Here is a 25596-nt window from a genome sequence, read left to right as displayed (position 1 = left end):
GTCTAATTAATGTTACAGGGAATCTAACGACTGTTTCACTGAGGATAACATTATCTTTGACTAAGGAAAACCTAACATTACCTGATAATGCTGTTTTCACATAACCTTGTTGTCTCCTGTGTTTGAAATGGGAATGTGTTGTGAAGTTTGTGTAAATTTGTAAACGAAGAGCTTTTAGTGACGCGCTGTAGTCGGCTTATTTCTCGTCCTTACACCAGAGCGACGAGCTGGATCCCTTCCAGGAGCTGCTGGACGAGCAGCACTACCCGGCCGAGGTGACCATGCCCAGCCCCAAACACCACAAATACCTGCCCTGCAAGGAGAGCAAGAAGGAGCTCATCACGTAAGTAATCTGACTGCTGCACGCTGTTACCCAGCAGCCTCTGAGCCAAACACTCTCACGTTCAGGTCGAAGGATGGCGAGAAACCCTCAGTCAAAGGCAGCTGAGGTTCACTATGCACTATATGTCACTTCACTTTCCTGTCTCATTAAATTGATGGTGCAGCAGTCTTACAAAAGTACATAAATATAGACATAACCCTGAAACATCAGCAGATAGCAAAGACAAACAGCACGAGTTTGAAGCGGGAACGAAACTAATTAGCAACCTTGTAAATTTAGAAACGGAGATCGGCACATTAGTGCGCGTTTTAGTCTCCATGGTGTTTCTGATCTCGTTGAGAGGCTTCATCAGATGTGACACAGGCGTTCGCACCATCTTCTGTCGCCAGCTGCCGAAGAGCCAATAAGACAAAGGCTAACAGCTCAGGATTATTAATGACAGGAATTCACAGGCCAAAAGAAAAAAAAATAGTTCTCATCATTTTTTATTGATATATTGCTTTTCCCCTCACTGTAGCTCAATAAGTGCAGACACTTCACAGCGCACACGTATCAGGAGATGTGTGTGATATAAACAAGTAACTGTGGAGGAGCTTGCTTCGCTTCTTTGCTATGCATAGCATGTGTCCTGATCGAGCCTTTTCTTTGGGGTTTGGGCAACTGGCCAAATTGTTTTTGCTTTCATCAGCTTGTGTCACGGGCGCTCGTGTAAGCAAATAAAATCTGAAACTCTTGACTATGAGGCAGGCGTCTGAGTTGGAGGAGGGTCAGACATCAAAATCATCCCAGAGCAGTTTCCCTTAATTGATCTGGTTAATTACTTTGAAGACTGCATAACAACCAACAAACAAAATAAGTAAGACTTCAGGCTGTGAATTTTTTGCATGAGTGAAGCAGGATTCATGTGAGGACAGAGAAAATCTCTGCTATGCGTGTTTAGCCTAATCGTTCCCTACAGAGGCTCATCACTTCTGCGCTGCAAAGTTTACGTTTTACTTCCGCTTAGATGTTATTTGACCTGTTTCAGCAACTTCAAGTTTCTTTCAATTCAAAAATTTTAAAGAAAAAAATTAATTCTCGTAGAGATTTTAGTATTTCCACACTTTGGATTGTAAAATGTGGAAACATGGTACATTCAAAAAAAAAAAGATTCTTTGTCATCAGAGTCTAACGAGCTTGGACGGAAGCGACTGGACTTCTTTAAGTTAAGAGTCGCAGGTATGTAAACCATAGTGGGGAGCAGATGAGCCAAGGTGTGAAAAACGGCATGGGTCATTACCACCAGGGTTTAGGGTGAAACTACGACCTAACCTCATTCTACCATGTGACCTATAGAGGTCACCTGGCACCTGGGAAAGGATCTTAAGACTCCACAGTTGGTGTCGTAAGCCACCTCCTCTGTTCAGTGATGGACAATCACAGTGGACATGGATGGTCTCTTTTACACTGCTTTCAAACCATCTGGCTTCCCGTCAAAAATGTGAACATTGGCATCTTCAAAAGGCTGAACAGCTTAACCCATAGTATAAAACTACATGTAATCAGATTACTTTCATTCAGAATTTGGGACACAATTTGACTGTTACTCCTGACTCATCATGTTTGGTGTGAAGAATAGTGTTTTGTCCCAAATCCCGATCTTTTTCCTAAACCAGTTACTTCATCATCAAAAAAAATCATCAGCCATCAGTTAACATAACACCGTCAAGAAAGAGGACTTCTGTCTATGAAGTGTATGTTAGCTCCACTGTTTTGTTCACTGACCATAAGTAAGGCTATTGTTTTCCAAACAAATGATGCACTTTCTTCTTGTTCCTTGCAATCAAATTCAAATTCAAATTTTATTTGTCACACACACACAACCATACACAGTATGACATGGGGGTGAAATGCTTGTAGCTGTGCAATGCCCGACCATTGAATGACAGAAAAAAAGGTTTTACAGTATTTACAATTTACAGGTTACTACAAAAATTTACAAATTAACTTAGAAATTTACAGTAAAAAATGTGCAAATAGCAGAAAGAGATTATAAAGATTATAAATTATAGGAAGTGTGCATAAAGAAAAACCAGAGTGCGTGTGGTGATGTGATGTGTGTGAGAGTCCAGTCTTATAGTGATGTAATGTGTGTGGGAGAGTCCAGTCCTACACCTGGTTCAGGGTCCGAATAGCCTGGGGGAAGAAGCTCCTCCTCATTCTCTCTGTTTTGGCATTAAGGGAGCGGAAGCGCTTCCCAGACCTCAACGGTGAGAAGAGTCATCAAATCAAATAATCAAGTAATCAAACGTCTTTAGCAGAAGGTGTTTGGTCTTTGGGAAGGAAGGTGTTTGTCAGATCCAAGTCCTTTTTCTTGTGCTTTTGTGTGCTGTTTTTGTAACCAAATGGTTGAACTTAAACCCAACTAATGACTTAGAAATCAAACAAACTGTAAAACTCAAATTTCTAAAGGAAGCACAAATCTTGGTATCCTGGCTAGTAAGCCTTTGGCTTATGGAGTTCATTTTTCCAAGTAAAGGCCTTACAGTATAGTGAGAAGCTCATCAGTCAGGCAATCCCCTGTAAGTGACTGATTGGCAACAGTAGTGAGGAAGAACTGCCCTTTAACAGGAAGAGACCCCAGATTTAGTGGAGCAACCAGAGGAACCCACAAACAATAAGCAGGACAGACACAAAATACAAAAGATGACAAATGTTAACGACACCTGGCACGAGTAGCACAGTGCTGCCACAATGCTGGTGGTGAGTTTCACCAGCACCACCTAGGTGCTTGTCATAGGTCTGTAAAACAGGATCTTTATGTCACAGTGGCCAATGTTCCTGCAGCCAGTCCAACAAGGCACTGTTGCTAAAAAGAAAAGAAAAATAACTCTTGTGTGTAACAGTGAGACACAGCCATCGTCGGAGAAAACCACATTATGTGTGGCCCTGGGATGAGAGCATGTTTGTAAAACTGTCGGTGGTGTTAAAGTAATAGTGGCTCTTCTCCTCCTGCAGGTTGTCAAGCTGTCAGCTGGCCGACAAGAACATCCGCGGGATGATGACCACTAACTCACAAGAACTCAAGTGAGTCAACTGGATCAGTGTATCACTGGTGTGTTGTTCTCAGCAGAGTGGAAAGTGTGGGAAGGAAAGGATGTTAAAAATATCGACTGCTGTCCATTCAGTGTCCTTTCATTTAAAAGTGTGTAACTTTTTCTATGGTTGAATTTAGAGCCCGCTCTTCTCTGGTTCATCCGTCATCGGTTTTCCTAAAGCCATTTCTTCCTGTCTTGCTTTGGGTACCACTCTAATGTGTTACTGTAATTGATTTGTGAGAACTGCGAGTGTCTGATGTCAGACATTCACGGAAAAAGAAAACATTTTTGTGGATGTAGTCTTTCATTTTTTTTTTCGACACAGGAACCATTATGTGATAATACAGTTGTTTGATCTTGTATTTACTCCTCAGGTGTCCAACGCCCGGCTGTGATGGATCTGGACACATCACTGGAAACTATGCCTCCCACAGGAGGTACATTCGTAAAGAGTATAATATACAACTGCGTGCATGAAATCACAGACAAACAAACAGCAACAGTAAACCATGCTTCACTGAACGCACATGTTTTAAGTAATTTTTCTGTTCTGCAGTCTCTCCGGTTGTCCACGAGCCAAGAAAAGTGGCATAAAAATCCTCCACAGCAAAGAGGACAAAGACGATCAGGAGCCAATCAAGTAAGGAGATATTTTGGAGATATGTCACAGCCTTAATATTGAGAATATTGGAAAGTGTCAGGTCTAAGATTAAAAGTAAACCCAAGCAAAATGAGGGGCAAAGACAGTGCCACTCAAAAAACTACCAAAGCTCTGTCATTGAGACATTTAAATATCTGGCTAGATTCAAGGTTGTGCATTCATTTAAAGTGAATGCACTTCTTAAATATTTTCCTATGATGTATGAGACAGTTTTTGCCATATTTTATCAGCTTCTTCCCTGGTGTTGTTAAACTGTCTGAGACAAAGCAAAGAACAAGTAAAAAAAAAAACAGATTTCAGACCAGTAACTGAGATGTTGCTCATAGATTTTATGTAAGGTCCACAAATACAGGGCTTAGGTGTCCTGTTTTTTAGATCCTACCACTATATTAAAGCTTATAGAACAATAACAGCGCTTTAGAAAAGCAAATTCTAGTTTCACTTAAAAGTTTTTTTGTTGCTGTTGGTTTTATTCATGCTCATCAGCATCTTTATGTTCCTCTCTTAAATGTAAAATAATTATTTTAAGGCAGATATTGGATTTTAAGAGAATAAATCTTTGAAACAACACCTTGCCAAAAAATACAATAAGTCAGAGAGAACAAAACATTTAGTGATGTCAAACTCTGAGGGGGGCATTCTTTGGGTTGTGCAGGTTTGTTGGTGAGGTCGGTGGGATTGGGATCTGGGGACTTTGGAGGTGTTGTGGAGGATTGCTGCACATGCTAATGGATATATGAAGAATTAAAATAACAGGTTAAACTGTTGCCGTGTATTTTAAACAGGTAGAACAGGATTCTTATCTTTTGACAACTTTTCTAGTAAAAGAGAGAAGGTGCATCAGTTAGACTTTTCAAATCATCAGCAAAGAGGAAGGACTGACTTGTTTCGTTGCCTCTTAAAAGCACATTCCAGGTCCCATTATTATGCATTTTTTTTGCATCAAGGTCAAAGCACTTTGTTAATGACAGGTTCATCCATCATCCCTCTCTTAAAATGCTGCCTATGTAGACTGACCTTTCTAACTTTTGCAAAGAATATTGCAAAAGCGGGGAGCCGCGGTCAGTGCTGCACTCCACCTCCGGCTCCCAGCAGACCAAGTCCAATAAAGGTTAGCGCTAGTGAGCCTTTGACATTTGTGTTAAAGCCGAGCCATAATGCTAAGCCAATACGACCTTGTGAATAATCTAAAGTTCAGCTTGTGTCAGTCTGTAGCCAGCTGCCGCCGCCGCCTCTGTTCCATCCACCATCATCATTAACAGTAGAATCATAATTAAGCTTAACCTGAGCTCGGCTGGGGAGCGGCCTGTGGACGCTCGGCTCATTCTAATCAGCCCAAATGTCACAGCGAAGGGCGTTTTGGGATGCAGGAGGCAGAGCTGAGTGTCTGGAAGCTGAGGAGGTGATAGGCGTTTGTCCTGCTCATCGTTACGCTGCTGTGGCCTTGAGGCCTTGGAAGGGTGGGGGAGGATTGTAGATGAGGAAGTGAGTCGTGACTCAATGTCCTCCCCCATTCATCAAGAGTCCTATGGAGTGCTGTGGACAGTTTCTAAAGCAAAGTGTTTCTGTCCAGCTGATCAAAGAGCTGATGATGGTTAGCGTGGCTGGCTGCGTTAGTCTTTTCTTAAACTAAAGCTTTTTGGAGGTGACAAGACTTCACTTCAGGTTAGAACTGTGGAGTGTTTTAATTTTTTTTTTGAAAAGCAAACGGAGACCTTTACACTTGTTTCTCAGGTGTCCAGTGCCGGGTTGTGATGGTCAGGGTCATGTGACAGGGAAGTACGCTTCTCATCGCAGTGCATCAGGCTGTCCCCTTGCGGCAAAGAGGCAAAAGGACAGCTACGTCAATGGCTCGCAGTTTGTCTGGAAATCTGGCAAGACAGATGGCATGACCTGCCCGACCCCGGGCTGTGATGGCTCAGGGCACGTCAGTGGGAGCTTCCTGACCCACCGGAGGTAAGATCTTTCTTACTTTAAACAAAGTTTGTCATCAGTTCCAACTTTTTTATACAATTTTGGGGGTAAATAATGACCAATATTCAGGTCCTCTCCTCCTGCTGTACATGCTGTTGGCTTTTGGTCATCGTTTTTCAAATAAGGCAGCGATTTGTATGACGTTATCTATGCAAAAATAAGATACATTTTTTAACTTGGAGAAACATTTGGTTTATTGTTTTTTCCAGTCTCTCCGGTTGTCCCCGCGCCACCTCAGCCATGAAGAAAGCCAGGATGAGTGGCGTGGAAATGTTGACAATCAAACAAAGAGCAAGCAAAGGTCAGAGCTCAAGAAACAGAAGAAGCTTTAACCTAAGTGAATTATTATATATATTATTATATATCTGAAAGAGTGAAAAAAACTAATTTCCTTATATTAGACATTTTACATGTGATAAAATGCGGTAATGCTGCTTTGACCGTTAAGTCAGGGGAGATGGATCTTTTTGGGTTTTTTTGTTTCAGGTATCGAGAACGATGAAGAAATCAAACAGCTGGATGAAGAAATCAAAGACCTGAATGAGTCCAACAGTCAAGTGGAGTCAGACATGATAAAACTGAGGACACAAGTAAGATGGTCTCTGTTTGTTAATGTAACATAAATACGAATAAATACGTAAGACACTAGTTGGGTAAGAAACTAGACTGTCCTGTAATAGACAGAGATAAAGGTGTCCCAGTAAGCTGCTATTTCCAGTAGAAATGTTTTTGTCACATTATTTGACAAAAAAAATTTCTACTCGATATTTTAATTATTTGATTATTTGAAAATGATGCTGTTTTTTAAGTTCATGAAAACCTTCAATGTTTTCTTTTTCTTCTAATAATTTTTGCAAAGAATAAATCTTGCACCTTAACTGCACTCAGACTTTTAATCCGAAAGGGTTAGAGGAACTTTTGGCATTCATAAAAAATACTTTCATAAGAAAATCCTGCCCTCAGCAGCCATCTTGCTTGGTTTCACATGCTTTTTAAGAGGTTGAAGAGAACTTCTTTAAGTTTGTTGAAGATCAATGTTAGTTCTAAAAAATGTTTAGAATTGAAGAAGCCTCTTGGTCCATTTTAAAATCCTAAGATGAAGGAAGATGCAGATGTTATGTGACTTGGATGACTGAGAACCTGCACAGACATAACATCTGCATCTTCCTTCATCTGCAAGACTTTCCTACTTTACCTGACAGATGTGCACGTGTCCAATGCAATGGGTCGGACACAGTGTTTAATCTGCCATCTTTGAGTACAACAATCCGTGTGATCTTTCAGCTAATAGTCAGTCAGTGCATTTAGGGTGGGCATCGTGGGTTTTCACGGAGGCTCCCTAAACCAGCTCCAGTAGTGCAAATGCAAGTGCTGTGTGCTACATGGGAGAGAGGACATCTGTGGGCAATATGCTGACTCAGTTCTCCTAAAATTGTCTGAAGTTAATGTTGGTTGATTGTTTGCACTCTTCCCAGCCATTTTGCTAATGTCACTATTAATACAAAAGCTTTAAAAGGTCTCCTACTAATTTATTTCCTCATCCGGTAGATAACCACTATGGAGACCAACCTGAAGTCCATCGAGGAGGAGAACAAGGTGATCGAGCAGCAGAACGACTCCCTGCTGCACGAGCTGGCTAACCTCAGCCAGTCGCTCATCAACAGCCTAGCTAACATCCAGCTTCCACACATGGTAAGAAAAAAAAATCATCTGTGGCATGAAGAAGTAAACCTAGGATGACTAATAATGTGACAAGTATTCTTTTACCACAAATATAAGCTTCCTTAACGTGTAATTTAAATATCTAGAGACTTATAAATGTCAGTTAAATGTTTAAAATTTTGAATTTACTAGTTTGAAAATCTTGTATGTTTAACATCAGTATACAACATGCTTTAAATACAAAGACAAATATAAATAATTACATCTCAGAACAAATATACAGCAGTTTTAGAGCAGTGTTGGCTTTCTTAGCAGTTTAAAGTGGATCTTATTTTTATTCTTGGACTTTACTTTGAATGTGTCACAGTTAAAAAAATTCCCCTCATAAACAGAAGGTTTTAAGACCAGGTGGGTGGGGCTTCTGTGCCTGAGATGACCATATTTGGGATATCTCCACTATCCGACATCATGCAGACCCAAGACTAGAAAAAACAACTGTCTGAAGCTGAGTTTTTAGAGCAGTGAGACTGTAAAAGCCTAAAACCAGCATGCATAAACCAGCATGCATTATCCAATTAGTGTTTTTGGACTGAAATGCAAATCTATGTATTTATTTCTATGTTCTTTGTCTGACATGACCTATTATATCTGTTACAGTTTGTGTAATGCCACTTAGAAAATGTTATGATTGTATTTTGAGTGTTTGTTGGAGGCTTTTCTGTTTCACGTGTTGTAAATGAAATGTAGATCTGAGGCCAGCTGTTCATGATTTCGACCCAGGGATTTTTAAAAAGCCTTCTCCAGCTTCTTCCCCCCTTAGCAACACTCAGGTTTTTCTTCATCTGCTTCTTTCTGTTCTCCACCTTCTTCTTCTTTTTTTTCCTCCCAGCAGTTCATGCTGTGCTTCTCCTGTGCTTTGAAACGCCTCACAGATTTTCACATAAAGAAACGGCCCGTTGTTTTCTTTCTTTTGTTGTTGCTTTTTTTGTTTTTGGTTGACTTTCAGTGAAGTTGCTCATGGCTGTTTTAACGTCATGTTGTCTCAGTGTCGGAAGAAGACTGGGGCTAATTGGATAATCTCTTAAAGCAGTAAAAACAGGAGTTGCTTGATAACTGGACTCTCTGCTTCCTTTCCTTCTTCCTTTAATGGGCGGGAATGCTTCATATCACACTGTAAGAAAAATATTCGCCTTAACAAGGAATTCTCAGAAAGACGCGATCTCATTACCAGAAAAATACTGAACTGAATCCAAAGTTCTGTTCACACTGCCGGACTTAAAATCTTTGATTCTATTTTAGCTCGCAGTGTAACAGTTTGTTCTCTCAGTTGTCTCTTTATTTTTGGCATTTTATACCTCTTTCAGTTCGTTCTGACTTTAAAATTATTCAGAAACTGGAAACTTGCTGCAGTCTGAACAGAGCTGCAGGGCGAAAAGACTTGTTAAGGTGGACATTATGTTTTTTTCACTCCTCGGTGTAGCTTATGAAGCTTTGTGACCGCCGCTGTGTGTCTAGCGGGCTAATAGACTTCTCTGTACACCCTCTCCTGTAGAGACCGCTGCCACAGAAAGAGGCCCCAGTAAAGCATAACTGCTGTTTACAGATGCCTCCCAGAGTAAGAGATCCATTTATCCTTTATCCAATTATCCTTCTCTTCTGCACTGTCATCCCCCCTTCCTATAATTCCTGTAGCTCACTGTGGCATAGGCACATCCTAGCTATCCATTTATCCTGCAGCTTTCAACTCAGCCATGTTGATAGTGACATCAACTGTAGATAACCGCTTTTCCTCTTTATGACAAAAAATATATTGAGAAGCTAAATCTATCTTTAAATCAAATTTAGCCCCAGCACAGAGTGTGAGAAATTCTCCTGCTTTGTTTTTTCTGACTGCACTGAAATGCTGAAATCATTAGATAGATAGATCATTAGATAGATAGATCATTAGATAACGTGACATTAACTGCAATTCTGCGCCTTAATGACGTAATGTTTTTTCCCCCCGCTTACTTATAAACTAAACCTATAAACTCATCAGGAAAGTACTTAGAGAGGTAAAATCCCCTTGACTACTTTATGAACTGAAGTATGTATGTAAACATAGGTATCGCCCCCTGGTGGCCAGTAAAAAGAAAGTTGGTTTACGCTTCTTTCTTTCAGTCCCAGAAGCCAAGTCCTGCTTTTTATGGTGTCTATAGTCGAACGGCATTTCACCAGCACTGAAAAGCTAAAATGAGTATTATTCGGTGGGCACATACACTGAAACCAGATTCACACACATCTTTTAACTGTTTTCAGTCCATTAAACGACTCCTGTCAGTCCCATAGATTTGCCCGCAGGCAGCCTCTTCCATCAACTAGTAAGCTCAGTAGTCTATTATCACCTCATTTAACGGTGGGCATGTCACTGGGTTTTTTTTTTTTTTTATCCTACTGATTACAGTGGGTGATAGCAGTCTTCTGGCATACTAGTATTAAAGGTAGGTTGTCTAAGATCTAAATTGACTTATTAATTAAAGAGCATACATAACTGAAATCTTTTTATTGTCCATTTAAAGCCCTTTAAATGTACAATAGAAAGACCTCTTAGTGGGCTCAGTTGATCGCTTCATTTAAGGATTACAATGATCAGTGATTAGAATGGATGATAACAACCTTCCTGTCTCCTCTAAGTACAGGAGGGCATCTAATGGGGGTATTATGACCAATCATGACCATTAAAGAGGCTAATAACAATGAAAGTGTGTGAATCATTTAACTTGAGACGTGGATATTTGACTTTTATGTGCCAATTAAAGACGGATCATTGGCTTTTTGAGGCTCTGGACTCAAATTCTTTGATTGGCTGAGTCAGTGTGAAGTTAGCAGGATGCAATGACAGCAGTGCAGTTAAGTGCAGGGCAACTGGCTCAGGCACCAAAATAGTCATTTGTATTAGTGTCCCTTAAAACCTATAAATGCCAAGTATTAAATGGAGGTCAGTGAAGACCTCAAAGACTATAGTGACTCTATAACATAATGTGACATTTAAGGTGGGCAATCATCAAATAACCCACCAAAATTCCTGAAGCCAAAGCTGCACTCTTTCAGAGAAGTACTTGAACCACCAAAACTCCCAGTTGGCAAACATGACTTTGCAGTTATGTCTTTCCCATCTGCTCATTAGCATCCCATTAGTTTTTATCATCACAATTTTGTCTCCATGTGCTAAACATTAACCTTTCATATACCCACCAGCTAACCATCTCTCACCTGGTTTTTGCATGGTTTGGAGTTGCATTTCGTAGATAATCGGCTGATATTACATCAAATATCGTACATTTACTTTTTAGAAAGGGAGTATTTTAGTGAAGCCATGCTTTCCCAATGGTGTCCCTTCCTCCCCCTGCCGCCCGCCTGTCTTCCAAACCTCCCCCCAGTGTCTGAGTGAAAATAAACCGCCACCTTTATCCCACCTGATTGTGTCTACATGGGTTTCTTTCCCCTCACAGGAACCAATGAATGAACAGAACTTTGACACTTATGTGAGTACACTGACAGACATGTACACCCACCAGGACCAGTACCAGAGCCCGGAGAACAAGGCGCTGCTGGAGAACATCAAACAGGCCGTGCAGGGCATCCAGGTTTAACTTTGACTGAGGCCGGAACAACAAATGCAAAGCAAAAGCAACAAATTGGGGGAAAAAAGTGGAAAAAGCACGGAGTGGGTTGTTTTTTGCTGCTGTAATCTATCATTAGTTCTTTAATTTCTTCTGCGGTAATGCTCTCAACTCCATGGGTATCTCTTTTTTTATTATGTTGATTGTTGTTGCCTTGCTTTGAAAAAAAAGGTTTTAAATGAACATTCACGTTTTGTACATTTTCATATGACCTAATATAATGTGATGTACTGTTTATAGCTGCTAATGTATGCACATTCTAGTGTATATGTATGTATTTATTTATTGTAAGCTTGAATCATTTTTTATTTTAATGCGATTTTTTTCATACATCAGAAGAAAAAAAAAATACAAACTGGGCGTCACGGGTTTAACAGGGAGCAGAGCGGCGACTGGAACATGAAGAGCAACCACTTCTGAAAAGCTTCTCACGAGCTTGGAAGTTGCTCATTAATTCTTTTTGTTTTCCTCTTAATGTCTGGAAGCGGACACTAATGTAAATCTTTAGCAATGATGAGAAGAAGTGATGCTATGAGCAAGAAGATTTCAAACATCACGACACGGAAACTTTCTGGTGCAAAATCCCATCATCCCCTTCGGAGTTGTTCTGTTTCAAAGCTGTCCTGTTCCGCGGCCCGCTTTTTCTTTGTTCGTGGGAGGGAGTGCCAGTGGAAAGACCAATGGCTGCAGAAAATATAGGAGACAATCTGCCATTGTGAATTTATTTGAAATCATCAACCTCGACTAGCTAATAGAACAACGTGTCAGCAATATTGGTATGATAATATTAAAGCGTTTGTTTAGATATGGGATGCAATCTATATGAAAAAAAGTTGTTTGGGTATATGCAATTTCTTATGAATAAAACTAGAAAAGAGCTGATAGATCTTTTTACTAACTATAAATGTATTGCGTTTTGTATAAACCTTTTACTACAATCATGTTTTAGGAATCTGACACGGGTGAGAGGACTTTGGTTCTGTCATGTTCGACTTTGCACAGGGACACCTTTGTTTCCATGTTTTGATGTTTTTATTGCCCGTTAAGAGGCACTTAGCAGGCAAACGGATCTGTAGATATGACTTTTCTTTCTCGAGGCTGACGGCTCCGCTGGACTAACAGGGTCAAAGTTCCCATCCTTCATTGTATATTGCACTCGTTCTGTAGAAAACGTCTTTCCAGTCATGCATCTTGTTGTCTGAGCCACAATGAGACATGATGCCAGACGACGTGATGACCAAGCACCGCTTTTCTTTTTTTCTTTTTTAAGTCTTTGTAATTGAAAAAGATGAATGAAAACTAGAGCCAGCAGTCGTGACGTCTGTGCACTGAATTTACCGACTGAGTATTTGATCTGAATCGGCCTTACTGATGACATTCGGTCTGAAATCACAGTACTGATGGAACATGTTTTCTCAACACCGTCGATCATGCATGCACTTTATTGGAGTATGTTAAAGTATTATCACGTGGTAAATGAAGCAAAAACTGTACAGCGAGTTTGTGGAAACTGACTTTGATAAGACTTTGCGCTGGAGATGCCTGTTGGAAAGCAACTTGAAGCAAATTTCACTGAGTTGATTTAATTAAGGGAAAACTCCCCCTGTGGTCTCTCCCCAGTCTCCTTTATTTCACAGTCCAAGATTTAGCAGAAGAAAACATGTCTTCACAGTCAAGCTTTTGTCTGAAACATCACAGTTCAGGATCTCTTCTTTGGTATGCAGACACATTCTAAAACGTGTTTGCACTGGATAATAAGACAATAATCATTTTTTAATATGTCTGCCATCTTTTCCAAAATATGGTGTCAACAGAGTGGAAAACTGTAGTGCCCTTTTATTTTCTGCATAGACATTGTAAGATGACTCCTGGAGGACTTAACCTCCTGAGACCTGGGCTCATGTTTGGGTTACTTGGGATGTAACAGGCCTGTGTTGGTTAGAATGGAAGGAGGGTGCGTGGTTCCAAAATGAGTTGAAAAAATCACATATGTTTTCTGTGTGTACATAAAAACGTGATTATATGTTGTAAGCCGATTACAACCCCCAATGTTTCCAGAAGATTAATTCAACCGAGTGTAACTTTAGGTTACCCACTAATAACACTAACAACAAGTATAAATCAAACCTAATTCTTTATAGAAACAGATAATATGATGGGAAACTGTGTTTATGCAATGCAAAATGTTTAAACATTTGCACATCTGATGGGCTTCTCTGCATATGCTGACTGATATATTACTGTAAAGCCACTCTGGACCAAATTAAGACATGAATAGTATCACTGTATATGATCCAGGAGCCTCGTGAGAATCTAGGGTGGAAATGTTTGAGTATATTTTTAAAATATATTTGTTTGAAATTGTAATACATGGATAAAGACAAATTTTGGAACTTGCACTATACAGCTTAGTTATAGCAGTTAGACAGTTAAAGTGATGAAAGGGTGAAATTTTCCTCACTTATACAAGCATAAAAGTTCAATTTAATGTTTTAAAGGAAAGCAATTTATTGGATTGTTTCTAAATAATACATAATTACACCACCATAATTACCAGCAGAAACACTTGATACAGCTGGTATCCATATGAAAGTTTTTAGACAAGCGGTACTAATGAAAGCTGAAACTTCAAAGTACAGAAATGTTGATAAATCTTTTATGGAAACTAAACTGCATTTCTGTGTAATCAGGTGCAACAGTATGTGCTGATATATTTAAACCTGCACAAATAACCAGCTCGTCTAGATATGAATATAAATGAGGGGAAAATATTTACTTGTGTAAAAAAAAACTACAAATTGTCTCATCATACTAAAATACATATGTATTTTTTTTTCCACACAAGGGAGAAACAAACTGCAAAGGGGGGAGTTTTCTTTTAAGACTTCTTTGGACATTTACTGCAAAGTCTCATTCCCTGACTTTTACATCTTCGTCCAGAACTTGGCGTCTGCAGCTTCCTGCCAGTAAACTTCTGCGTTAGATAGACTGACAGCTTGTATTTTTTATTTAGTCAGTTATTCTTACTGATAACAAAGGAAATGGGAGTAAAAGCACAATTCTGCCATTTAAAGACAGTCGATAGACTAGATATTGTAATAACAGATGTAAAAGCTAAACTGTAACTATTTACATAGAGAATCTCAACACTAACATGTGACACGCTAGAATGCAAAAGAAAATCCATATGAATATTTGTGAAATCATCAATTTATGAAGATGATCGTTTCTTTTCAGCAGTGCACAGATAAGGGGTTTTTATACAACATTCATTTTCTCTCCTTTTACCCCTTTTTCTCTGTTACTTGCAAAACTTTCGACAGCAGTTTTCTTACCACATGGCATGGGTTTCTGTTGATATTTTTGCTGTATGTTTAAGGTCATGAGTTGCTATGTGATATTTTAATTTGACTTGTGAAGTTTGTACAATTTTTATCATGCTGGTGTTGGCATCTCTTGCTCTGAATAAATCTTGTGTTGCAACACTGATTATAACCTTCACTTTGTTAGTCATTTTTAAAGCTGACAGTTAGTTATGTTAATAGTGTGCAGTCGGCAGACATTTAGGGATTTTTATTATTTATACACCAATGAAAAGAGATCCAGTTGCCCAGTTACCTTTGTGACTGAAAAATAGAATATACACCAATTTGCCAAACCATTAAAACCACTATAATGTAGGAAAAAGGAAAATGTAAGGATCTGTGTGACCTTGACAAATGGTAGTTTGAGTCTGAGACCATCTCCAGTAAAGCAAGCCTTCCCAGGATGCACTGGCTAGTTTCAGTACCTAAAGTAGTTCAGGGATATCTACCTGGGTACTGATGAAACGCATTAGAGTTAAGGCTGGGTTTTTGTTTTAGCCACATTCTAGATAAGCATATTTTAAATTTTATTTGGTTTAGGTGGGCAAAAATTCTGTAAGGAGGGGTGGACATTAAATCGACCCAATCCCTAACTCTGAGTCTTAGGTAGTTTATTGATGGACTTAACAGAAATGGGATAGCATACACAGCTTCTGCAGCTGGTCAGGATCTTACTATCTACTACTGGTGGCACCTACAAGCACGTAAGTGTTTGATCTGAACCAGTGATTTTCTTCAGGTTACCAATACCTTACTAGTACCAGGTTGGATCCCTTTTGTCTTGAGAGCTGCCTTAGTTCTTCATGGCACAGTTTCAACAGGGTGCTGAAAACAATCCTCTGTGATTTTTGTCCATATTGACGTGATAGCATCGCACATTTTTTTGCAGCAAACTCATTGCCATGATCAATTAACCAGTTTGAAACCAACTTTCTGACATGGTGTATTACCCTGCTGGAAGTTGCCATCAGAGATGGGTACACTGTTCATACAGGAATGAACATGGTCAGCAAAGATACTCAGGTAAGCTGTAACATTTAAAGGATACTCAAGCGACACTTAGGGGCCCAAAGTTTGGAAGAAAATGTCCCCCATGCCATCACACCAATAACACTATCCTGAACCACTGATAGAGGGCAGAATAGAGCCAAGCTTTCATGTTGTTGACCCTACCTTCTGAATGTCAGCAGAAATTGACTCATCAGACCTGCTAATGTTCTTCCAGTCTTGTGATTCTCCAGTTTGGTGAGCCTGTGTGAATTCTAGCCTCAGTTTCTTGTTATTAGCTGAAAGGAGTGGTACTTGGTGTGGTCTTCTCCTGCTGTAGTCCATCTCCTTCAAGGTTGAACATGGTCTTCTGCATACCTTGGTTGTAAGTACTTATTATTTGAGCTTCTGATGCTTTCCTACAAGCTCAAAGCAGTCTGGCTGTTCTCCTCTGGCATCAAGATAAGATAAGATAAGATAAGATAAGATAAGATAAGATAAGATAAGATAAGATAAACCTTTATTACACGTGGGAAATTTGTTAGGTCACGGCAGAAAGTGGACAGTATAAAGTTACAAGCAGCAAAAATTAAGAAAAACAAGGAACAGAATAAGATCAAATAGAATAACATAATATATAAAACAGAACAAGATGCTGTATACAATAAAATAAAATACCGTCTCCTGCATGGGGGGGGGGATGTTGTCCAACAGGGATGACAGCTTAGCCTCCATTCTCCGGTCACTCACCACCTCCACTGGGTCCAGAGGGCATCCTAGAACAGAGCTGGCCCCATGGATTTTTCCTGTTCAGTCACTTTCTGTCCACAGCAGAGATGGTGCTGCCCCAGCAACAAGGCAGAATTGCTGTTTAGTATAAAATAGAATAGAATACCTTTATTGTCACTATACAGATGTACAATGAGATACAGAGCATCTCCTACTCAGTGTGAACATGTGGGAGAAGAAAGGAGGGTGAGGTGCACAGTTTCTGCAGCACTATACATATGAACACACACTCCCCGTTGATGTATAAGGGGGCTAAGTCTGTGCTGTGCCTCCTGAAGGCGACAGTGACCTCTTTGGTTTTCTTGTTGTTCAGTGCCAGGTTGTTCTCTGAACACCATGTTGCCAACTTCAGGATTTCCTCTCTGTAGGCTGCCTTGTCTCCCTTTGAGACCCCTCCCTTAGAGATTGTTGTGTGAGCAAACTGAGCAGTTTGAGAAATCTGCATGTTGCCTGTCTAGCAACAACAACAATGCCACTTTCAAAGTCACATAAGTCACTTTTTTATGAAGTTTCAAACCAGCCTGCTGAAGTTCAATGTCTGCTTGTCTAAATACAATTGGACATAATTTTTGCTGTACAAACATTGTAAATAACAAACTGTGATATGTGAATAAAGCTTTAAAAAGAAATTAAATCCATAAATAAATCTAAAACCATAAGTTCGGTAGAGGGCGCACATGCATTATCGCAATCGTTGGCCTGCGTTGTTGTACTTCCGGGTGAAAACATGTCCATTTCCGGCGTGGAAGACGACACAAACAAACCAGTCGTGCTGTGGCGGGTTTTTATTCCCCGTGTGCTAACGGTTACAAACGGGCTGCGGATGTGCGCTTTGCCCGCTCGGTGTGTTGAGGCTGGGCGGTGAAGAGACGATTACCATGGTGAAGTGTGTCGTCTCTGGGTGTCCGAACCGCATGGTTAATGTTAGCCGGGGGCTCTTCAACAGACCCAAGAAGAGGTTCTTCAACTTCCCCCAGGACCCTGCGCGTGTCCAGGTAGGGTCAAAAAACTTTGAGAGTTACAACGTATTTACAAGCTACATGTTTGAATAGCGATCGTTAGCATCTCTTATATCTGATTCTACCGGCTAACATGACGCTAACATGATGCCAGTTAAACAGCTGCTGTTTAAATAACCCCGATGACATGTGTTAGCTCATTTACTACACAGCTGGAGTGAACAGGAACCCATTTCCAAAACATGGAATCAGCTGTGCTGTTTACGCTATTTAAAGCTAGTTTGGCCAGTAGACGAGTAAATATTGTTTTCTTTTTATTTCTACCAGATAAATGCCGTTTTAATCACAAATAACTACCAGGTTACCAATTTGGCCTGTATCACAATATCTGTGATGGAGTAAAACCCCAGCCAGTCAAACTAGAGATCAATAAAGACTAACTGTAACTGTGTTCAGGTGTGGCTTGCAGCGCTGAGGGAGACGGAGAAGCGGGACTCTGTGGAGCAGCATCTAATCTGTGAAGACCACTTCTTGCCAGAGGACATCTCGGATGAGGGCGTCAGCAGCGACGCCATTCCCATAATGCCCCCCTGCCTGGACGGAGCCCTGGGTCTGCTCAGTCAATGGGGGGCCGAGTCGTCTGAGGAGGAGGATCAGTGGGCTGCTGGAGGGGGAGGGGGTGAGGAGGAAGAGGAGGAGGACGTTAATGTTCCTGTTATACCTTTTGCACGAAGACCTACTCCACATAAGCAGGTAAGAAAATGTCTGTCTCTACATTTCTTTGTGTGATGTAAAGTAAGGTCCAGTTCACAGCTGGTTGCTGTTCCCTGTATAGAGTCATACAGCGTCGGTCTGTAAGTGCCAAGTTTGCCAGTTTTGTTAAATACATAAAGGCCTCGATGACCCGTGATTTGGGAGTGAGAGTACTAGAATGTATTTGGCCTCCAGTACCACTGTGAGGAACTTTGGAGTCATTTTTGACCAGATTATGACCTTAGTTGAGTGGGGGGATAAAGGGATGTCACGTTGATGCATTTTTTTTTAAGTTAAAAACTTTTTTTGTTTTGATTTTGTTTACTTGTCAGTTCCAAACTAGTGACTTACTGAATATATATTTTACGTTGAAGACATAACTGAGTGTATAAGCAGTTACAATATTGTTTAAGTTATTAACCACAGTGTTTGAAAACATGTATTTAAACAATCAGCTTGTAATTGATCGTTTCTTTTTGGGTTGATTCTTATGTTTTGGTGTGAATAAGTTGGTGTTTTATCACTTTTTGGTGGACATGAAATCATTCTGACTTTGATCTGCTTTGTTTTCACTTTTTGAACTTGAGGAACCAGATGCCAAGACGAATTTAGGAACAAAAAGGTAAAAAAACAAAAAAAACAACCCAAAATGCTTCTTTTTTTTTTTTTTTTTTTTTTTGCTTTGCTTTCTTGCTACATTTTACAAATGGCGGTCAAGTTGTAATTCCACTGCCTTTTCTTATCTTTTCAAACATTTTAACGATAAATGATAAGTGAATTTAGTTCATTTTTTTATCTTTCTTTCCAGGGAAATCCTCAGTCATTTAAAAGAGATGATACAGACCAGGATATCCACCCGACAAGGTGCATCCTTCTTTGATATTTATTATATATTCAGATTTTTTATTAGGGTTAGGTTAGATTTGAAATACAAAGAAGTAGTGGACAAGATCGAGTAAATGTTCAGCCAGCCAACTGGAGACTCACGGATTGGGACTTTAACAGCCACGTGGTGTGTAGTCCTAACCTGTGCTGTGTTTGCAACATTTTTTAGTGGATAACATAGAAAGATGTAGACTTAAAATGTTTTTATCCCCTTGTTCCGCCTCTGAGTGTCATGTTGGTTTCAGATGCGTCTCTGGGAGTTTTGACAGTGCGCTTCCTGGAGCTTCTGCTGATGTCGCCCGATGGCACGATCGACCTCCGGGAGGTGACGAAAAGCCTGCAGACCCGCAGGCGACGAGTTTATGACATCACCAACGTCCTGGAGGGCTTCAACGTCATTGAGAAGCAGACGGCCAATAAGGTTAAGTGGATGTGAGTGAGCAAAAGTTAATTTCTTACTGTTGAGTTCTGAATACTTTGTGCGTTTAATGTTAAACGCTGACAAAATAAATTTTTTGGTCTCTTTATGGGTCTTCACGGATATCTCTTGGGTTTCTATCAGTAGAAAGAGGTTGCTTAAAGATGTTTTGTTTAGTTTTTGTTTTTTTAATTAAACTTAAGGTCCTGTGCGCTGTCTGTGTAACACAGTGTAACAGTGAACTTGTTGTCTGTCCAGAGGAAGCTGTCCAATCTCCAGCTTTCTGCTAAAGAGCAGGCAGAAGTTCCAGAGAGAGCTGGAGAACCTGAAGCTGGTGGAGGACACACTTGACAGCCTCATCAAAAGCTGCGCCCAGCAGCTGTTTGACATGACTGACGAGTGGCAGAACGCTCTATATCCTTCTGCATTTCTATCAGGGACTCAGGACAGTTTGAACAGAAGTAATGAAAACAATGCTCCTGAATGTAAACCATGATTTAACCACGTCAAAGTTTTCCTTTCTCAGAATGAGCCTAAAAACAAGTCAATTTGCATGACTAGGCCATTTACAGTAAAGGTAAGAAGTTTGTTTTTGCCAATTTGAATGGAAATTAATGTAAATGTTCTTTATTTAAAAAGAAAAGTATGTTATGCTTGAGTAAACAAAACTCCAAGTGAGCTGAGACTCCTCTGGCTTTCTGTAAAACCTCTGAGCACCAAAACGTCCTCTCTTCATGCATGAAAAAACCTGCAGTTTAATTAAATGCCACTTGGTGTCACACCTGCTGATACAGAAACAGCCCCTGGTTTGCAGAGTTTGCCTTCGAGATTTTAAGAATACAATTATAATTGTATTGTTATTATAATTCCATATTTGTGCTTCCACTGCCCCCTTGTGGCCATTACGTTGGTTACTGCAGGTTAGATGAGAGAACAGAAAATCTGTCAACGATTTACTCTAGCTGCACATCTGAGAGCATCACTCCTGACACTCTATAAAGATTAAAATGTCACTTTCGTCATTGGCATGAAAAGAAACCGTGAGGTCTAAAACCACCCTTTAATAACTGTTAAGTGAATAGAAGATAGTTTTCTTTAACTGTCCTCCTGCACATTGGCCTACGTGACCCATGAGGACATCAGCCGGCTCGAAGCTTTCCAGGAGCAGACGGTGATCGTCGTCAAAGCTCCAGAGGAAACCAAACTGGAGGTTCCTGCACCGACAGAGGTAAAACAACATAAAAATACTAAAATATCACAGACTAGGATAAAGTTCATTTTCAGGATGATCTGGTCTCTTTTATCTGAGTTCAACTCCAATAAATGTAGCATGATTAAAATAGTGTGTAAAGTAATCATTGTTTTTGTTGTTTTTCAAAACCTGATGATACATTTTTCTAAACATACGCTGAAACTCGGGGTACATTCGTGCATGTGTGTTGGTGCAGGACAGCATCCAGGTCCACTTGAAGGGGGGGAAAGGCCCCATCATGATGATGACTTGCGATATTGGGACGGGTGAAGCTGTGACAGAAGAGATGAGCGGCTGCTTTGTGACACTGGAGGAAAGCCGGATAAAGACGACCACACTGCACAGAGGTAAAAGGAAAAAACAGAGTAACACAGGGTGATAAAACCTGAGGTTTCAGTAACTGAACTGGTTCAGGTTGATATTGAGACTGTTTAGTGTTGAGCTACACACCGTGTATAAATGAGCTCAGTGCAGATGACCATCAGGACCTGTATTTATCATGGCCAGTGGGTTTATTATGTCACTAGTTTTTATACCTACATATTTAACTGTGGAGTGTACTTTAAAGAAAGATCAGTGGGTTAGTGAGGCATGTTGAGCCTAAAGTCTGAGCTTTTAGGGTCACATTATTGGCTCTTTTACTAGCTAGATCACCATGGTAACTTATGCCGATTACATAAACCTGTCTGGATCAAGTTATGTTCCATTTCCATTTAAAGTCAGCCAGTCACGCCTCTTTTACTTTCAGTATGCCTTAAGTGCCATTTAGACATGCAGCCTGTTGAGCTGTACTTTACTGGCATTACTAAAGTTAAGCCTTTCTGTCCATCATTAAAGTTTCAGAGCTCCAATGTGCAGCTGATCTGTTACAACAATAAATGGGAGCACTCAGTAGTAAATCTATTCAATTATGACATCACAAATGTGTCTGACAGAAACAGGCGGCTCTCAGTTGATCCATTTTCCTCTTAAGAATGAAGTGATGCATCGAAGTTGTCCTAAAGCCAAAAGCCTGAGTCACTGGAATGTCGACAACCACCGTTGTGATGCATGAAATCTTTGACTGAGGTTTTAGGTTTTGTCAAAGCAGCTAACATAAACAAAGCTTGGATATGTTAAACTTGCTTCGTAGTATACCCCTCTGATGGAGGATGCATCAGGAAAGCCCTTTCCTCCTCATGAGCCTCTGCACTAGATTGAATAACATTTCAGTGAAAGCAGTGGGCCAGGAACAATAAACATGATCAGATCTCAGTGCGCTCAGAAAGCTTGATTATGTAATAAAACTCTCTAAATGACCTCGAGTATGTTTTTGCACTTGGGTTCTGCAGTTTCTTTTATGGGTGAGCATAAACACTAAATGTAACTCAGCTGATGTTTGTAGTCTGAATTCATGGTCATGGTGCTGTTGTTGCTGTTGCAGAGACCTCGATTCCACAGAGTCCCACACAGAGCACGTAGCTACCAGCTGATCTCCAGAAGATATCGTCTGATTTCAGGGTTCAGCACAAGGAATTTGAAAGCATTAACAGAAACTGCAAAATGTTTCTGAAAACGGTTTTGACTGGAAATATCCAGAAATGAATTGTCAGCTAAATGATATTCAGCTGAACGTCATCAGCTGAGTCCTGGCATGATGGGGACTTTATTTATGGATCATTTGGCACCATGTTTCATGTAACTGATGTGGATGAGGACAGTTTAACCCAGATGTTTGGAGATTCATTTTTGTATGAAAGACTTTGGGGGGAATTGAGCTGCTGAGCCTCCATTCTGCAGATGAGTGCAGAGATTCTGGAGGCCTTGTAATACACATAACAGTTATTTACTGACGAACATTTCCTGTAAAATATTTTACCTCTTTGTATTTTGAGTTTGTACCAGTGTTTATGTCCTGATATATGAATATTTTCATCTTGGTTTGAACTTTCATTTAGAAACACACCTCCAAGAAGCTGTAATGAATAAAAATGAACTTGTATAAACCTGAGGAGATGGCTCATTTCTTTCACCAGCAGCTGAAACGATTTAAATATGTGAATTTTGTGACCCCTGACCTTTTCTTCTCTCTGGTTACACTTACTCAATTGTCTTTTCTGAAACACCTCATCAAAGGCCTTATGGTTAAATCTTGTGTTTAAAATAATATTGTTATAAAGGCTAGATGCATTTCCAGGAGTGGGAGCTTTTTTTTTTCTTTGTCAAGGTCTTTAATCTTGAAAACTGCATGGCACACAGACAGGCAGAAAAGACCATTCAATGAAAATATCAATTCTGGGGATCTGGAACACGGAAAGTAGAATATCTAAACAAATGTAACCAGCTAACTTCAAACACCGGTCATACTTTGAGTGTCTCCGGTGTTTTTTCAGCACCGCTTTATACACACATACAGAAAGACATTACTATGACATCCACTTCAAATTGAACTACAGGGTGATGCTATGATACATGATATTGAGACACACAATTCTAATCTTATATGACATTCTTAGCAAATTTACAGCAAATAAAACAAAGCACAAATTCAAAGTTTTTTTTTTTAATTTTTAATTTTATTTTGTTTTTCTTGGTTTGGTGCTGTTTCTGAACTCCAAATGTCCTGTTGTAATTGGACATTTTGATGTAAGAAACAGCAGCAAACCCCAACAACACTTCCCTCATGGTGCTTTATATTGTAAGGTCAAGACCCTACAATAATGCAGAAAAACTCCAACCCCCTAGAGCAAGCACTTTGGCGACAGTGGGAAGGAAAAACTCACTTTTAAAAGAGAGAAACCTCCGGCAGACCAAGGCTCTGGGATGGGGTGGCCATCTGCCTTGGCCAGTTGGTGATGAGGGAAGGAAGTTGGGAGAAGAGTTTCTTTTTAACCACTCTGGTTTGAAAAGTTCATTTAGATGCCCAATCTAAATGAATATTTTAAGCCAATTTAAGAGTTCTGTCACATAATTACATGCACGTGTCAGTTCAATTTTAGCGTGCACACGAGAAAACCCTAAAGATGATGTTTGGTCTCCTCAGTTTGGCATGTTTTTTGAAGGTTGCCATGATTAGTTTGTCAACCAATGAGTTGCTTGACCTCAGTATTGAAGGAGGCCACGTTTCTTGGAGTTCAGTGTATATTGTCAGGCTGAGTTGTTCAACGTTCTCCAAGGACATTTTATAGTTTTTGGACACAATTTTGTTCCACATCTTACCGTTAAGCCTCTGTATAGTAAACTCAACTATATCTGGATCTGCTGACTTTTTTCTTTGGTTCATAGTGTGCATTACCACATCTTCAATGACAGTTTTCACCACTTCCTTGTACTCTTGCCGGTTTTTAGAGACACTGAGTACTCTTCTTGGTAATGCAAAGAGGTGTTTTGTGAAGGCTGGGACAGTAAAGTTATCGAGCTGTTCCCTCAGATTAAAAATCAAATACTTGTCCTTGCAGTTGTGTGCTATGCAAAGATCCTTGAGAATGGCCCTGTCAAGATTTTTCAGCCGTTTTGGGGACAGATCCAAATGTTTCATTGTTTCAATTTCAGGCCAGATTTTCTGAATGAGGCGATCGCTGATGCAGTTAGGAGTGAGGCGCTCTGTGAAGAGCTTGTATTTAGTGGAGACTTTTTCTATGGCCTGTGAAACCACCAACTGGATCAGTCTGTTCACACACAACTTATCCTCCATTTTCAGTGCTTTCTCCCATGGTGATATTTCAGCCTTTGTCTCCTGTATTTGGTTGAGCTCATCTGCGCTCAGATACGTCTGGAGGATGTATCTCTCTGGGGTTATCGTTTCTGCTGTCTCTGTCTTTGCCTCCGCTAATTCTTTTGTCTGCTCGTCCATTTTTTTCTGCATTTCATTTGTGTCCGTCACCATTTTCTGCTCTTCCAGGACTTTCTTATTTTCTTCCTCCAGGACTTTCTTCTCCTGCTCCAGATTCTCTCTGTGTGTTTTCTCATTAGACAGAGTTTCTTCCAGAGAGGCCTCATATTTCTGAAGTTGTGCGAGCTCAGCAGACAGACTTTCCTTCTCCTGTTTGAGGATCAGGATTTTGCTGTCACTCTGCTGAAGCTGCTGTTTCAGACAGTTCATCTCAAGCTCAAAGGTGATGGTATTTTCCTGACCTGAGATGAAAACACAACAAGTCTGATCCCCTTTTTCGTTGGTGGTGCTGCTCATTTTCACTTTGCATGACACTGATTCATCAGTGAATTGTCCAGCTTGGATCTCATACTGGTCCTGAATAAGGTTGTCCAGTGCACTTTTTGGCACAGTGCACACAAATTCTGCTTTTGCTTTTTGGTTGCTCATTTCTGACATTTGAAACAAAGCTAACAAAGCTAAAAACAGATATTGAGATAAGACTGAGGGAAGCAGAACAAAAGTTCATCCAATGAGTCGCTCGTGACTGTAAGTAAGAAACGTGCTTGTCCAGTGTGCGGTTTCACCTGCTTTTAAGGATTTGAGTTGACTGTGACGTCACAGCCTGATTCTCTTGCCTTTCATCTTTGAAACTAACCCCGCCCACAGCAACGCTCCCTATTGGCTGATTGAAAATAGGTAACGCCCACAAAGAACAGGCTGTCAGAATTTCTGACGTCATGGCCCGATTCTCTTGCCTTTCATGTTTCAAAACGGGCTTTAATTTGCTTAAGCATTTGGGTCACTTCATTGAAAACAAACAAACAAAAAAACAGTGTGATAAATTTTACTTAGGTACTAGAAACTTAGTGTTCCCTTTTGAGAGTATCTTCTTTAGGTCTTTATACATTAGCGCCTTACAAGTTTCTAGTTGATTTAACAGACATCCAGTTCACCTT

The 25596-nt window shown here is 40.2% G+C and overlaps 2 protein-coding genes across 12 annotated transcripts in view; both read left to right on the top strand.

Annotated features, from left to right (window-relative positions):
• Positions 1-14868, top strand: part of myt1la (myelin transcription factor 1-like, a) — an 86510-nt gene extending 71642 nt beyond the window's left edge. For 6 of the 11 annotated variants that reach the window (XM_040017110.1, XM_040017111.1, XM_040017109.1 and 3 more), the window contains 10 exons: positions 192-343; positions 3341-3409; positions 3795-3857; positions 3977-4060; positions 5816-6037; positions 6265-6356; positions 6542-6645; positions 7604-7747; positions 9270-9332; positions 11209-14868. In XM_040017110.1, the coding sequence (XP_039873044.1) occupies positions 192-343; positions 3341-3409; positions 3795-3857; positions 3977-4060; positions 5816-6037; positions 6265-6356; positions 6542-6645; positions 7604-7747; positions 9270-9332; positions 11209-11349 (1134 nt within the window). In that variant the 3' untranslated portion in view covers positions 11350-14868. The remainder of the gene's footprint in view (positions 1-191; positions 344-3340; positions 3410-3794; positions 3858-3976; positions 4061-5815; positions 6038-6264; positions 6357-6541; positions 6646-7603; positions 7748-9269; positions 9333-11208) is intronic. The other 5 variants (XM_040017113.1, XM_040017106.1, XM_040017107.1 and 2 more) reach the window with 4 other exon arrangements.
• A 2377-nt stretch (positions 14869-17245) lies between these two features.
• On the top strand, positions 17246-22777 carry e2f6 (E2F transcription factor 6). The gene is made up of 9 exons (XM_040018031.1): positions 17246-17515; positions 17936-18232; positions 18820-18854; positions 19041-19096; positions 19363-19549; positions 19794-19949; positions 20649-20763; positions 20984-21134; positions 22211-22777. Exons 1-9 carry the CDS (start codon positions 17399-17401, stop codon positions 22246-22248), a joined length of 1152 nt encoding a protein of 383 aa, XP_039873965.1. The 5' UTR covers positions 17246-17398; the 3' UTR covers positions 22249-22777.
• The last annotated feature ends 2819 nt before the right edge of the window (positions 22778-25596 follow it).

Source organism: Simochromis diagramma, unplaced genomic scaffold, assembly GCF_900408965.1.
Source record: "Simochromis diagramma unplaced genomic scaffold, fSimDia1.1 OVJJ01000802.1, whole genome shotgun sequence".
In the NCBI taxonomy this organism is placed as follows: domain Eukaryota; kingdom Metazoa; phylum Chordata; class Actinopteri; order Cichliformes; family Cichlidae; genus Simochromis; species Simochromis diagramma.
This window is presented reverse-complemented; position numbering and strand designations above follow the sequence as displayed.

Excerpts from the sequence above, each read along its gene's own strand:
- e2f6 (XM_040018031.1), top strand. The coding sequence starts at position 17,399 with ATGGTGAAGTGTGTCGTCTCTGGGTGTCCGAACCGCATGGTTAATGTT. Across the intron at positions 19,950-20,648 it reads GACGAGTGGCAGAACGCTCT|ATTGGCCTACGTGACCCATG; the intron begins ATATCCTTCTGC and ends GTCCTCCTGCAC. Across the intron at positions 20,764-20,983 it reads AGGTTCCTGCACCGACAGAG|GACAGCATCCAGGTCCACTT; the intron begins GTAAAACAACAT and ends GTGTTGGTGCAG.